Raw genomic sequence first — 14,421 nt, 5'->3', positions numbered from 1 at the left:
CAAGTGCTTTGCTTTTCTCCTCCACAAAACTAACTGTATGGCTGAGGAATTTTGGGATTTTATTCTCATGGCACTTGTCCCTGTATCTCATTCTCCACCTGCGGTATGGGTCTTTCCTGGTAGCAGCCTTTACCGTTAACAGGAGGAAGACGAACCAGAGATCTGATTACTGTTTTCATTGTAAAACCACATGTGAAAGCGAAGAACATGTGCTGTTTTTCTGCCTCCTTTACGCGAAACTGAGGTCCAATTGGATTGTTCCCAGGTGCATATCCCTCAGTCTGCAATTGGGGTCAGGACTGTTTCCAAATGTCTGCACATAGCGTAGTTAATTAGATGCAAAGAACTAGCCATTGTAAATAGCTACGCTTCAGATGTTTTTTCTGTCTTTTATGTGATTGCATCTGGCTGATGAATTTTTGTTAGTGACTTTTTAAGATATTTATTATTGTTTTAAATTGCAAATGTTTTTAAATGTTTTTATGGATGTATTTTTTGAGATGGAATGTTTCGAACTGTCAATAAATGATATGATACGATTTACAATGTTCTGCAGGATATTATAAAGTTATACTCTGAAATGAATGACATCTTCCACCATATACTTACAAGTTAGAACACGTTGATTATTCTCTTGGCGAAAAGCAACATAACATAACCTAACATAACATAACCTAACCTAATGCAACGTAACATAACATAACATAACATAGAATGACACAACATAACAAACCATAACATACTGTTTCATGTTAATGCACATATTAAGAAAAGCCTGTGCGTCCACATAGCATTGCATATGCATGGTGCCTGCAAATCTTTCTCCAGGCACCAGAACTCATGATGTGTAGATACAACAAATTACATTTTTTAGGCAACCGCAATGGAACTATGGCGTTGTTGTTGAGGTGTTTCGACTCTCTAAAGGCTTCGTGATAGAGCCTTCATCTTTACATCTTTAATTGGATGGCAGTCTATTGTAATTAGAATCCAGGCACTTGCTGAAGGCTTGCCAAGTTGCAGGGCCACTTTTTTTCTACTGGATTAGGATAAAACACTTTTTACTGCTTCCTTTTTTTTACAGTCTGGCATGTCCAACAGTGGACATGCTTTTCCCCTTGGGGACCATAACTATGGGTGACAAGCAGAGCGCAGGCTTCTGGCGGGGCAATGGAGTTTAATGCTTTTCCGCAGAAAAGAGGGCTTGATGATGTGATGTGCGACACATGAAACAAAGCAACTTGTACATCATATGCTCTTGGAAAAATACTTGGACATCGCACAACAGGATATTCAGGGATCCCCAGGGAGGCTCAACCGGTGTAGTAAGTCCTGAATAGAACAAAGATCATTACATTGTGACCTCTGTGGAACACTGACAAATGCAAACATTCTCTGATTTTTTTGCCCATAAACCTTTTCTTTTAGCCTCTGACATTTGCATGTGCTTGTTTTCTCTGGAATTCCTCTTGTCTCTCCAGCCTGTTTTGTCTCTGGAAATCCCAGGCTCCATTTTGGCCTGCCCTTGGCACAGCCGTTTTGGGGCTTGGTAACCTTTCCCTCCCCTGTGCCTGGTGAGCCTCTGCCTTCCTGGGTGATGCCTGTTTAGCTTGGACAGGTGGGATGTTGGTCTATGGTGAAGCATCGGTCAGATGGGCTGGAGGTGTCTCACCCACTAAATGGACTGCTAAATGTCATGGGTGGCAGAGCGAGCCTTATGGCACATTCCTGCTGCCCTAGAAGTCTATGTGAATTTGCGAAATATTTCAGAGTATTGATTAACCGAGAGATTAATTAAGATGAGCGTCTTTTCATTTCATTAAAGAGTTCTAGGAGAGGGAATGTCTCAGGTCAGCTTCTTTGCTGCCTCGTTCACATTACATTTCTTGCAGTTAACTTCAGTTGATTTATTATCGAAGAGCAGTTTTATCTACGATGATATCAGTAACTTTGCATCCACATGAATGTATGTGGTGATGAAGGCCAGCAGCGGCTGCTGCAAGAGGATGCACTGGGAGCAGGCGAAGAGGAGCGAGCCCCGGGGGGACTCATTCTGATGGTGTGGGGCGCGTGAGATGGAGGCTTGGAGAAAGACATGTGTGAATGTGCCCTGGGTGTAGGGCATATTCTACTTGTGTAAGTGCAGTGAGCTAGGGGTTGAGGTATCTTCCTGCTGAATAACAGGGACTGAGTCAGAAGACAGGAGCAAATTCAAGCAGTGAAAGGGGGAAGAGCTCAATGTGTAACATGATAAGTGCCAGGCCCTGGGCAGGAGGCCACTGCAGCTTGCACTGCACATTGCCCGTCCGAGTGCTGCCAATGACGGTACTAAAACAGCGACTAACCATCTCCCTTGCCTGCAAGTGCGACAGTTCAGATTATTCCAGGTCCCCAAAGCTAAAGGAATGGCTGGGGAGGCAGATAATAGTTATTTTTTAAAGTATATTGTAAATAAACAACCATTGTTCTTCTCATCTCTAAATAAGATGAGCAGCGCCACCATGTGGCATACTATAATAAGTACAGTGTTCACAGTTAAGTGCCGGCGCCCAGCACCGGAAACCACCGTCTCAAATTAAGCAGTGAAAAGGGGGCTATGCGTCGTAGGCCCCTTCATGTAAAAAAGAGCGAGCTACGGGCTTTGAAAAGGTTGCAGCGGTGTAAAAGGAGAGCGCTAGACACACAGAGCTCATACCTGCTGGGTAAAGGTGAGTTCAGGGACCCAGAGCATGCTGCAGTTAGGTGACATTGCTGGAGCTCGGAGTTTGGCCATAGTCTAGCTGTCTAAACAGGGTCCGTTGGACTCAGCAAAAGGGCATAACCTCTTCCTCCTCTATAGCCCCCGTCTATTGGCCTCGATTCTCTACCACAAGACATTTGCACCTTCATCTCTGGTGAAGGCCAATTGCTCCACAATCTTGAAAAGCAAGCCAGCTCCACTTTATTCTGTAGGCGGAGGGCCAATTGAGCTCAATTCTCAATAAAGGACCATTATACCTAGTTCTTGCTGATCAGTCGTAGCACATCACCATATAAATATGTCCGCTGAGCAGGACTCTGATGCTCCTGACAACGTGTCACAAACGTTTGCACATCATTCTACAATGCATATTTTACATTAGTAAAGTAAATGAACTTAAGTTGCCATGTGATATTGTTTTACAGAATCTGGTATGACTTGCTAGGATGTGTTAAGTATGTGACTGTGAGGATGTTTATATCTTTTTTGACGAGATCGCCAATGCATTAATAATAATCCCATCTTCTTTTCCAATAAAACACAACACCATGAAATAGAAATGGGAAGAACCAGGTATTTGGTGGCTAATAGAATTATAGTCCGTCTTCCACTGATGCGAGGTGAATTCAGCTTGAAATGTGGATCTTGCAAAATGTGGGATAGAAAAAAAGTCAAGCAGATGAGGCTCACTTTAAGCATGACAGGCTTGGGTTCATAAAGAGGTTTTCTCTGCATACTTGGACCCTACTACCGGCTAGGGTCTGATTTACTCGATCAGTGAAAAATGCTCTATGAATGTTACTCTTAATAATGACTGGTGATGGTGGGTCATTGAAATCAGGAAGTGCATGGACCCTCCTGAACACTGTAAGCCTGCCTTCACCAACCAGAAGCTGTTTTACTATCTAGTGATAATCTGCCATGTGTTTAACGCCAATCTGAAATATGGTGTGCTTTCTTTCTGCAGGGTTTAATAGGGGCAAAGGGAGACAGAGGTCCGGCCGGAGCTCTTGGCCCTAAAGTAAGTATGAAAGATTTCTTGTCAATGGTAATCTTGCATTATCTCTTCAGTTTCCTTTCACCAGCCAAGGCGGATCCAAATACTCCGAATTCATGCTCTGGGTTTCAATGACTCCTGGGATGGAGTCTTGTGTGATAATTGGATGCTTCATTCAAATTGCATTATTTGCATTTTGCATAATGCACTGGAGTATAATATTTAAAATGCCGGGTTGACCACCTTATGAACACTCCTTACTTACAAGAATATGGCAATGAGGTAGGAGTAGAAAAGTTGGTTTATCAGGTTCACACATTTTGCTTAGTTGGGGAAGCTGGTAAAATGCATTTGCCTTCTGTTCGCACAATCAAGAAGTTCATTATTAGCCTATATCCTGATCTTCAGTAGTAGCAACACAAGGCACAGCTTCCCTTTATTCATGGCAGAGGCATAATGTGAAACAATTGTGGCCTCCACATAATTTCATGAGAGTCTCCAACATGCCACATGCGCTGCCTCCTCACGGGAAACAGCGTTTACAACGCTGTCATTACATCGCGTTACACTTACAACTCGGTTGTTACAATGACTGCCTTGTTATGACGCAATACCTTTACATCGCAAGTCAATAGATCGACTTACTATAGGGGGCGCTCTAACCTAAGGAATATTATAATTTACAATTCCAACACCTTCCCTACTGTTGCGCACGCTGGAGTTGGAACAGTAGATTATACTATTCGTAAGTTCAGCGCCCCCTACAGCAAGTCGATCTAATGACTTGCGATGTAAAGGTATCACGGTCTAACAAGTCGGTCGTACGACCGCGTAGTAATAGAACGCGAAGTAAAAGCATGGGTTGTAACAGCTATATTCCTCCTCACAGATATACCAACGTATTAGGCTAGGCAGCGGGCTGCTGAGGTGTTGGATTCACGTTGAGCTCATGGGCTACAAGGTCTTAGGTTCTGTCAATGGTTCACAGTTATGCATCACACCATTTATGTTGTTTGTTTTAATCAATAAGGGCCTCATTTCACATCCACTGGTAATTGTGTTTGTGCCCGAATCAGGGATACAGCTCGGGCAGTACTACCCAACTTTTTCTGTGCATTGATTTTCCCAGGTATAACTTGGCACAATTTGCGTGGGACAAATGCAATTGAGATTTCACAGTTCAGAATGGAAGATAACTTCTGGTATTACTACATTATCACCCATTCTGAGGTGTGGAACTTGGGAGGAGGGATAATAGGACTTATAGTTAATAGCACACCCAGCACTATCTGTATGTGATAGGTGGATTTGAACTCTAAAAATATTGTGGTCAACTAAAGTGCCACCAGTATCTTTGCTCGTCCATTAATGCTAACATGGCACAGTCTGGCTGGGTCATTTGGCCCCTGGATGATTTCCTGGCTGACTGCTGCCTTGACATCAGCTGAGGCTGGATCATGTGAAACCTTTGCCTTGTTGGGAGATCTCCGTCACAGATTGCCTTTATGCCATACTGTCTCTCCCTGCTAGCATCACTGGTTCTGAAGGTTTAATGTGATACATTCCTCAGCCCCTTCTAAAGCAATGACATGCTGTGGGTATTTCTAAGGAATTTTTTGCTCAATTCCCTTCTTTTTTTAAAAATGATTCACATTCTACCTCATCAACTGGCACCAACTTTGAAACTAGGTTTTACAAACTTACGAACACTCCCCATCTGCTGCGAAGTGCCATTGGGCTCCATGCTCTCTCCCCTCATCTTTAACCTCTAAATGGAACCCCTCTTACATTCTTGCAGACAACAGCACCAAGATCCATCAATATACAGATGATACCCAACTCCACATAAACATTTGTTCAATCAACAACATAGAGAGACTCAAATCCTGCCTCAAACCCACCCAGCCGTGGATGTCAGCTAACTTCTTGAACAGTCGCGGCTCGCCTCACTAGTGGTTGGGGAGGTTGATGGGGGGGTCACATGGGGGTTCGAGCAGGGGGATTTAAAAATAAAAAAAACGCACCATACCGGGTCCCGTGCCGCCTCCGCTCTTGGCCGGGTCCCACATCTTCCTGCTGCTTTCCTGCTCTCCTGCCTCTGGCAGGAACAGGAAGCAGGCAGACTCCCTCCCCTCCCCTAAGCCAATCACAACGCTGCAATGGCAGCGTTCTAATTGATGGGGACAGCGCCCAGCCGGGCGTCAATGGGGAGGCCATTTTCTCTATGTGGGCTGCATGCAGCCCACATAGAGAAAATGCAGAGTGCGCATGACAGGTGGTCGGCCCCAGAGGGCTGAACAAACAGTCAGGGCCAACAGCATTGGGCAAGCCATTCCTCCCCGACCCGCCCAACCCGCCCGCCCCCAACCAATCATACCCTTCTGTATTCTCACATTTTATGTTTCTGCTTCTCGCACTGTGAGAAAGCAGTGGGGCGACGCTCCTCCGCCCTAATGGAGGAGCCGCCCCTGTTCTTGAAGCTAAACCCCACAAACAGTACCAGACAGCCACACAATTTAAGTCGGACTCTCCAACTTAAACCTACCAGGCTTCGTGCTCCGGCTGACAGACAATGTAAAATCTCTGCGACCCATCCTTGACACAAACCTTTCATTCAAGCAATACAGCACCAGAAAGACCAAGAGAGCTTGGTTGCAACTCTTCCTCTTGACGAAAGTGAAGCAGCTTCTCCCAGAAGAGGATTTAAAACAATGTAGTCCTCTCCTCTCTGGATGGAGGCAATGCCCTGCTCAACATTCTCTCCTGTATCACTTTATATCTCCTGAAAGGTATGCCACACACAGTAGCACTGCTCATCAAAAGCTTAAAGAATGTCAACCATTTCACCCTCATGTTAAACAACCTCCACTGGCACTGCCTTCCAACATGGTTTATCTTCAAGACTAGTTGCATCACTTATAAAACCCTCAAGGACAAGACAATAGTTTACCTTTACTTGAGGGACAACACCATATCTGGAACTTGAATACTGCTAAACTGGAGAAAAAAACTTTGCAAGAAGCAAAAATACAGAAGGCGAGCCTTCTCCTTTTATGCTACAGATATCTGGAGCAACATCCCTGTTTGCAACGGATGAGTACCAACTCTCCTTCAAATCATTAAAAGGTTCACAAGGAGCACTACTCCCAACTCAGCAATCTACCCTTAAACATACCCCCATGATTGTATCTTTCTAAGGATATGTCCCTTGTTCACCACTCCTTTGCACATGAACTCAGTTTGCACTCTAAGTATACCACCACATACATAGTGTGGCAGTTTAATACTCTATGACAGTAACTCAGGTCTCAGGGGCTAGCATCATATACAAGTGAATGGGGCTGACCTGCATTCTTCAGACTTTGTGCACATGAAAGTGGCTATCAAGGGACATAGTGTAATTACTTAGTGTTTGTAGGTTTTACATGTACACAGCATATTGCCACAGTAAGCATAGGTACATAATACATGTACATAGTTGCTTTACCTATATTTTGATGCCACAGATGTCACCTACGAAGCAAAATGGGTTAATTGTACACAAGGAGAAATTCAAGTTGAGGGATTCTGGGTTTCCTTACAGGATTCTGCATATTCAAATTTGTCTACTTGAAGAACTTTTCTGCATGAGTAAGTCAGGGCTTGGACAAAAGGAACGATAGGGGGCTGGCTCGGAGATCAGAGGGAAGAGTAGCTGACAATGCAAACACACATTAACACCCACAAAGTAAGTTACATTTACACATTTACAATTATATAGTTACCATTGTAAAATAATTACTGTTATATTGTTAGCAGAGTTGCATAATTATAAAGCTATTTGACATATTGACATTTATTACAGTTGCTTACATACATTATAAAGATAATATGATTCTAAACAGATAGTGACTGATCTTAAATTTTAAAAGGGTGGGGGAGCGGAGAGTAGTATAAATGGGATTCCCAGGGTCATGGAGACTTTTATGGGGGATTATCTGGAGTGGTTAGCAGCTTTCACTTCTCAGATGTTCGGACTCAAACGTTGAATTTTTGGTCTATTATTGTGGTCACGAGGGACAGCAGACGAACACGACTGAGAGGATTTTCCCTTCAACGTTCGAGTCCGAACCTCTCAGCCCCTCGGCGACCATGAATCACAATACTGCTCACTAAATAATACTACATGATTATCGTATCGTATGTATTAACCCCGCTTGCTTAATAATTGCAGCACAACGTATTTTTCCTCATTTTAGGTCACTTAAGGAGTGGTACACACAGGGCTGGACCCTGTGTTTTGTCCTGAAGAAGAGCACTGGGGAAGCTCGAAACTAGTTGACGTCCACTAGGGACCCCTGACCCATAGTAGACAGGGACCCTAGAGACCGACCCCATTTTTAACATATCAACAAGGCGCCCGAATAAAGTTATTTCACCCACTAGTTAGATATTTTTAACTCACCCACTCCACTTACACCACTGCACTACACAGTCACTCACAAAACAGTGCTCCTACACAGTGTTGCAAATCGTAGCACGCCCCAACCCGCAGCGGGCTGGGATGGCCCCTATGATAAAGCATGTCACCGTGGGGAAACCCTGGTGAGTGAGGGGACTCAAGAAAGAACATTTTTCCTTTCATGCCATGTTTTTCTGACTCTAACTGAGCGAAAAACCTTTTTCCCTAGCTAGGTTCTTTATCAGAGATCTCGGATGTTTTTGGTTTACGATTGAAACAGGAGGGTGGACCTAGAATTTCCCTCTTTCTCCCCCCGTTTTTTATTCTTCTGGGCTCTGGACCAGTGTGGTTGTGCGGCAGTTTTTCCCTGCAGTGTGGCAGAAGGTCCCGTGGTCGTCCAGTTGCCATGGAGGGAGAAGCCCTCGCTGGCCAGATAAGGTCTGTTTGGAACTGTAAGTCAGCGGTCACCTCATGCAAACAGACCCACACTCACACAGTTGATATCTCATCTAGATTGGACAGCCACCCTGCCCTGCTGGCTGAGCTCTAGGAATAAAATTCACACACTAATCACACCGGACAAGTATACTACGAGTCCTAGCGCTCTGAAGCGAAGGATCGGAGATACCCGGAGCTGTAAAAAAAAATGTGTTTACATATAAAGAATGAAAAATGAGCTAAATTGTGTCTCCCAGATCCTCCTGGTCTGCCCTTGTGTGACCTTTGGCATATTTTATATTCCCTGTGTGTTAGCTTGTCTGCCAGAGCTGCCAGAGTTTATGCCAGTAGTGAACATACTTTGCGTGCTTATTTCTGTGCCCAGAAAGGGTGATTTGTGGAATCCTCTATACTAGCATCTCCACTCACTCACAACATCTACACAGTGGGCTGAGCGGCCTGTCTCACTAAGGGGGCAACAACTCCAAGACTCAGACATTCTGGGCCTCATTTATAAGTTTTTGCATCAGGGCAGCACTGCAGGCCTTCCAAAATAAAGGCCAGCAATGACCAAAAAGAGGCAAAATTAAGGTCAGAAACTAGCAGAAATAGGCAAAATACAGGTCAGAATACAGGTCTGAAAAAGGCAGAACAAAGGTCAGCAATGAGCAGTAAATGAAAGGCAGAATAAAGGTCAGAAACGAGCAGAAAGAGGCAAAGTAAAGGTCAGCAACGAGCAGAAAGAGGCAAAATAGAGTTCATAAACAAGCTGAAAGAGGCAAGATAAAGTTCAGACACGAGCAGAATGAGGCAAAATAAAGGTCAGGAGCAAGGAGAAAGAGGTAAGATAATGGGCAAAATTAGCAGGAAGAGGCAAAATAGAGGTCAGAAACGAGCAGCAAGATGCAAAATAGAGGTCAGAAACAAGCAGCAAGAGGCAGGATAAAGGTCAGAAGCAAGCAGAAAGATGCAAAATAATGGGCAGAGTGAGCAGAAAGAGTCGAAATAGAAGGCAGAAGTGAGCAGAGAAATGGCAGAAAAATTAGCAGATAATACACAAAACCAAAGGCAGCAGAGGGTAGCAGACTGCAGGCAAGCTGGACAGGAGGGCTGTCAGTGGGGGAGCTGGCATGAGGACCTAGTACTCTGTGCCCCCCTACCTTTTTAATGTGCACCATCTGACAAGCCCACTCATACACTCACACACCCACTCACAAACTCATGCACCTACTCACAGACGCACTCAGAGACTTACACACCCACTGACAGACACACTCAGATGCTCATACACCCACTCACAGATCCATTCAAGCACTCATTCACCCACTCACAGACCCACTGAGACTCACACAAACACTCACAGACCCACTCAGAGACTCACACAACCACTCACAGACCCTCTCAGACACTCATGCACCCACTCACCAACCCATTCAGACACTCACGCACCCACTCACAGATCCACACAGGTACTCCTACACCCACTTACACAGCCATGTACACACCCATACAGTCATCCACACACCCTCTCACAGACCCATACAGCCACTCACACACCCACAGACCTACTCACACACCCTCTCACAGACCCATACAGCCACTCACACACCCGCTCACCTACCTTTACAGACACTCACACACCCACTCTCAAAGATTACAGGTTACATTTAGGAAATTAAATGTAAAAAAAGTTGAAATTCACTGAAAAAAACTAAGGTTACAGTGACATTATAGTTAGGAAATAGAATTTAGAAAACCATCGAAATTCAGTGAAAAAACAAACGTCACAGGGATGTTATAGTTAGGAAATAGAATTAAAAACCTTAGAAATTCAAAGAAAAAACCAAAGGTTACAGGCTCAGATTTCACTCATACAAAACCAGAGAAATTCCACAGTTATAATTACCTGAGCTAACAATAAATTACTCCCCCACAATGCACTGCGTATGACTTCGCATATTACATATTGACATCACTGATGACATTATTGATACATCTCAAATTACATCACTGATGACATCATCCACTAAGTGTGAGTGTTTCATAAATGTTTCTGAGAGCTAAAGATACATACTAAGCTACTGCAAAAGTTAGATTACTATTCTTTTTGTACTATTAATAAGTGATACTGTTTCTAAAATGTATCATCTGAGTGGCACTGTGACTGTCTGTATCAGTGTGGAAGAGGGTGTGTGAGGAAACTAGATCTACACCCAGAAAGTGTGTTTTTTGTGATTTGGTGTATATTTGTTTAGCAGTTTTTGAAAAATTAGGATACAAAAATATTTGTATATCTGGACGGTTGGGTTTGAGGAGTAGTCCCTCAAATCTAATTTTTAAAAACAGAGCCTTCTGATTCGCCCAGGGGGCTTTTTTTTTTACATTGGGCCAAATCTCCTGTGGAAGCAAGGCTCTTATTGACTGCCAGCACAATGAAGAAAAATATTTCTGACAGTCACTACAGGACTTAGACACTTTTGCTACAATCCCGTGAAACTTATGTTTGATTGTGGCAAAAATTAAAAACGAAAATGGCACGCCAATTTTTTTTCAATATTTAGGGAGAACTGATGTAATTGAGGCCTCCCTCCCGAGCCAATGGGGCCACAGAGACCCCATCCCCCAGGACCAACTTTTAAAAAAGGGGAGGGGAGGAGCAGATGACCCCCCTCCCTGAGTCTGTAGTGCACTGGGGAACCCATCCCCCGGGGTGACACACTTTTGTTAGGGAACGGAGCATGCAGCCCCCCTCCCTCAGCTTGTCACAACCCTGTGGACCCTATCCGACAGGGCCAAACACTTTATTTTGAGGGGAGAGGGGCATGCAGCTCCTCTCGCTGAGCCCAAAAGGGCCTCGTGGACTTCATGACCTGGGGTCAAATAATAAGTAGAGGGGAGGGGGGCACATGGGCCCACCTCCTTAGCCTTTCAAGGCCCTGGTCGGCCCATCCCAGTGCAGGGCCTGATCGTTAACTGTGTCCTTGAAAGCCCACCCCCAGGACACAGTAGGATAAAGTGTGCTTCCACCCGGCGGAATCTTTAAAAAGGATCCCACTGGGTGGGAGCACACTTCTGTTCCCCTGACTGTGCTCTTGCAGGCAGGGAACCTGTGATTGCACAAAAAAGTGGGTTAACACCACTTATAAATATGGAGCAGGGCATTGCGCCACCAGAACACCTGTAAAAATGATGCGCAAGTGGCGCAATCCCCTTGTGCATAAGCCCCATGTTATTGGAAAATTAATTAATCATCATTGACGCTTCGCCTAGTTGCTGCTGGGACTTTTGACAATATAATTATTGTTATTGTGGTCTCAGTCCGTGCTTGTTGGGTGTTTGTTCTTTGATTTACCCCATTGGGTGCGCATAGATGAAGAGCTCATGTGGTTCCTTTCTGTAATATACCTCCTAACATGGGATGTTGTTATCTAATGTAGGAGCATGGAGTAGGTATGATAGTATGCTTACTGTTTGCATTACTTCATAATTTAAAACAAATAAAAATAGTTTAGAAAATAGTGCTATAGCATTTGATTTCTTTTGTTATATATTTAAAATGAATACATAACATTAACGTTCAATATTATTCAACGCAAAAATAGTTTGGGGGGAATTAAATAAAATTTGCTATTTTGCCTATCCTTTACAGTAGGGACACTCCACAGTCTAGGCAGAGGTCTTCGTATGGTAAAGTGTTCAGAAAATGAAAACATTTCATTCAAATTGGAAAAAGTTATTCAAAGTATTTTTATACTAAGCATTATTCTACATATATATTCTAAATTTAGAACAAAATAAAGAAAATGCTACATCACTATTTAACTTAATTTCGAATTATATCTTTAATTAATTTACATATAGTCATTGAAATTAAAATTATTTTTCTGACATTTATAATTTCCTACCTAAAGTGCAAAAATAAATGTTTATAAACATTATTAACTATTAAAAGGGCTCTATAGAAATTAATAAAACTAGCTTAATTGTATTTTATTAATATTTAATCTTACATAGTTTTTTAATTAAAAAAATGTTGTTCAAATGTTTAATGATTAAATAATAAATATATTTTACTTTTATATTTGTTCAAGTTGATTTTTATGTATTTACATGTTTAACTATGTTATATCATTTAATTTAGAATTTTTCCTGTGGTGTTTTATTTTTAATGCCTGCCACCATTGTATTCTCTGGGAAGTTGTTGCAGTATTAGTGGGTGGCCGTATGTGACACTGAACTTACTACTGTTTCTTTTTGTTAGTAGTAACTCACACTTATACATTTAGCTCCAACCCCTTTTTCAGAGGTTGGAGACATGTAATTCCACACTTTTGAGTACCTTTACACTCCTATTTTGTGAACAGCCAAAATAAGTAAAGTTACTCAAAAGTGTAAGAGTAAATTTGCGCACAAGTGTAAATTACCTTTGTGAATAGCCCCATTTTATTTTGTTCATTTTTAATATTACAATGCCTTTTCCAGCATATTTGTAAACAAATACAAAATAAAACACATTGCCAAGAACAGTCCTGTTGGATTTGATAATGTTTGTTCCCTACAGCAAGGGCTAAGAACTTAGACTTGGCTTGCACAGACCTTCAACACCCTTAGCAAGGAACCACTTCTTTGGTGCCAATAAAATATGAAGTCTGTGGAGATTTATTTTCACTCGATAGAAACATCATTGCTGTGAGCACAGTGTGAAATGAAGTTCTATAGAAAGAAAAAGAGCTCACTCATATTCAAATGGGATAGAAGTTACTGTAGACATGGGTGATCATACATTCCACAAATAAAACCTCCTTGGAGTCTACTGCCTTGAACCTATGATGAGTAAATATATTATAATGTGAGAAAAGTCTTTCCTTGAGGATCATTTTTGGGATTTGTGTAATTTGCTGATTTTCCTACTTGTAATATGTTTAGGCACTAGTGTTGTACACCATTCCCAAAGAGGCAATATCTCCCCATGCGCGCTAGTTGGTATTGAGAATGGATGCACCATTTTCTTGTAAGTGAGCCTTAAAATCCTTTTCCTCACATCTTTCAAACCGTTTGCATGCTAATGATCTTCAAGTAAGTATGGTAACTTCACTGCACCGCAGCACGCCTTAATGTGAGTGTTTTCCCTCACTTTGTTTACTCTTTAACCAGTCCTGAAGAAAGCCTCTGCATCTTTGTTGAGGCTGAAACATGTCGACCACTGAAAGTGGGATAAGGAAGACTAATTCTATGTTCAAAATATTCCTATATTGTTTTTAACCGTGCCCAGGAAACTCAAGAATAAAATTAGGCATTGAGCATTCCAGAGGTACTTTTAAATCACAATCACCCATTTTTCACGCACTCACTCCAAAAAATCCCCACTCCTCTGTAGTTCAGGCGTGGCAGCACAGCTGGGTTGCACTCGGCAACCCAGCTGGGAACCCGATGATGAAGCATGCCACCAATTAGGTTGGTGGTGAGGGTTCTTCTAAAAAACGAACTGTTTTTTTTGCATTCTTGTGAAGGACAGTGTGCCATCCTTTCATTTGGATCCCCCACAGGGTGCGTCCACGTTGTTGTTTATAGATTATCTAGAGAGAAGAACGTTCCCCATACTTTTCCTCGCTCTTTCTTGGTTGTTATTATATTTGATCTTTATCAAGCAACAACTTTAAAAGGGCTTGAAAGTCTGATTTTTGTGTGAAAATCCACAAGTGGAAACCTTTGTAAACCACAGGTTTTGTAGTATTTACGAGAATTGTAAGGAAAGCCACTAAAGAAAAATATTGCTACTTCATACTCTTCTACTTTGAACAAGAA

General features: G+C 42.6%; 1 protein-coding gene across 1 annotated transcript in view; it reads left to right on the top strand.

Moving 5' to 3' along the window:
* COL9A2 (collagen type IX alpha 2 chain) overlaps positions 1-14,421 on the top strand; it is a 137,564-nt gene that overhangs the window by 50,948 nt on the left and 72,195 nt on the right. The window contains exon 5 of the mRNA XM_085648025.1: positions 3,708-3,761. Within this exon, the coding sequence (XP_085504151.1) occupies positions 3,708-3,761 (54 nt within the window). The remainder of the gene's footprint in view (positions 1-3,707; positions 3,762-14,421) is intronic.

The sequence above is a fragment of the Triturus cristatus genome, chromosome 3_2, assembly GCF_964204655.1.
Source record: "Triturus cristatus chromosome 3_2, aTriCri1.1, whole genome shotgun sequence".
Taxonomy (NCBI): Eukaryota; Metazoa; Chordata; class Amphibia; order Caudata; family Salamandridae; genus Triturus; species Triturus cristatus.
Note: the sequence above shows the minus strand (reverse complement) of the source record. Positions and strands in the feature narration are given on the sequence as shown.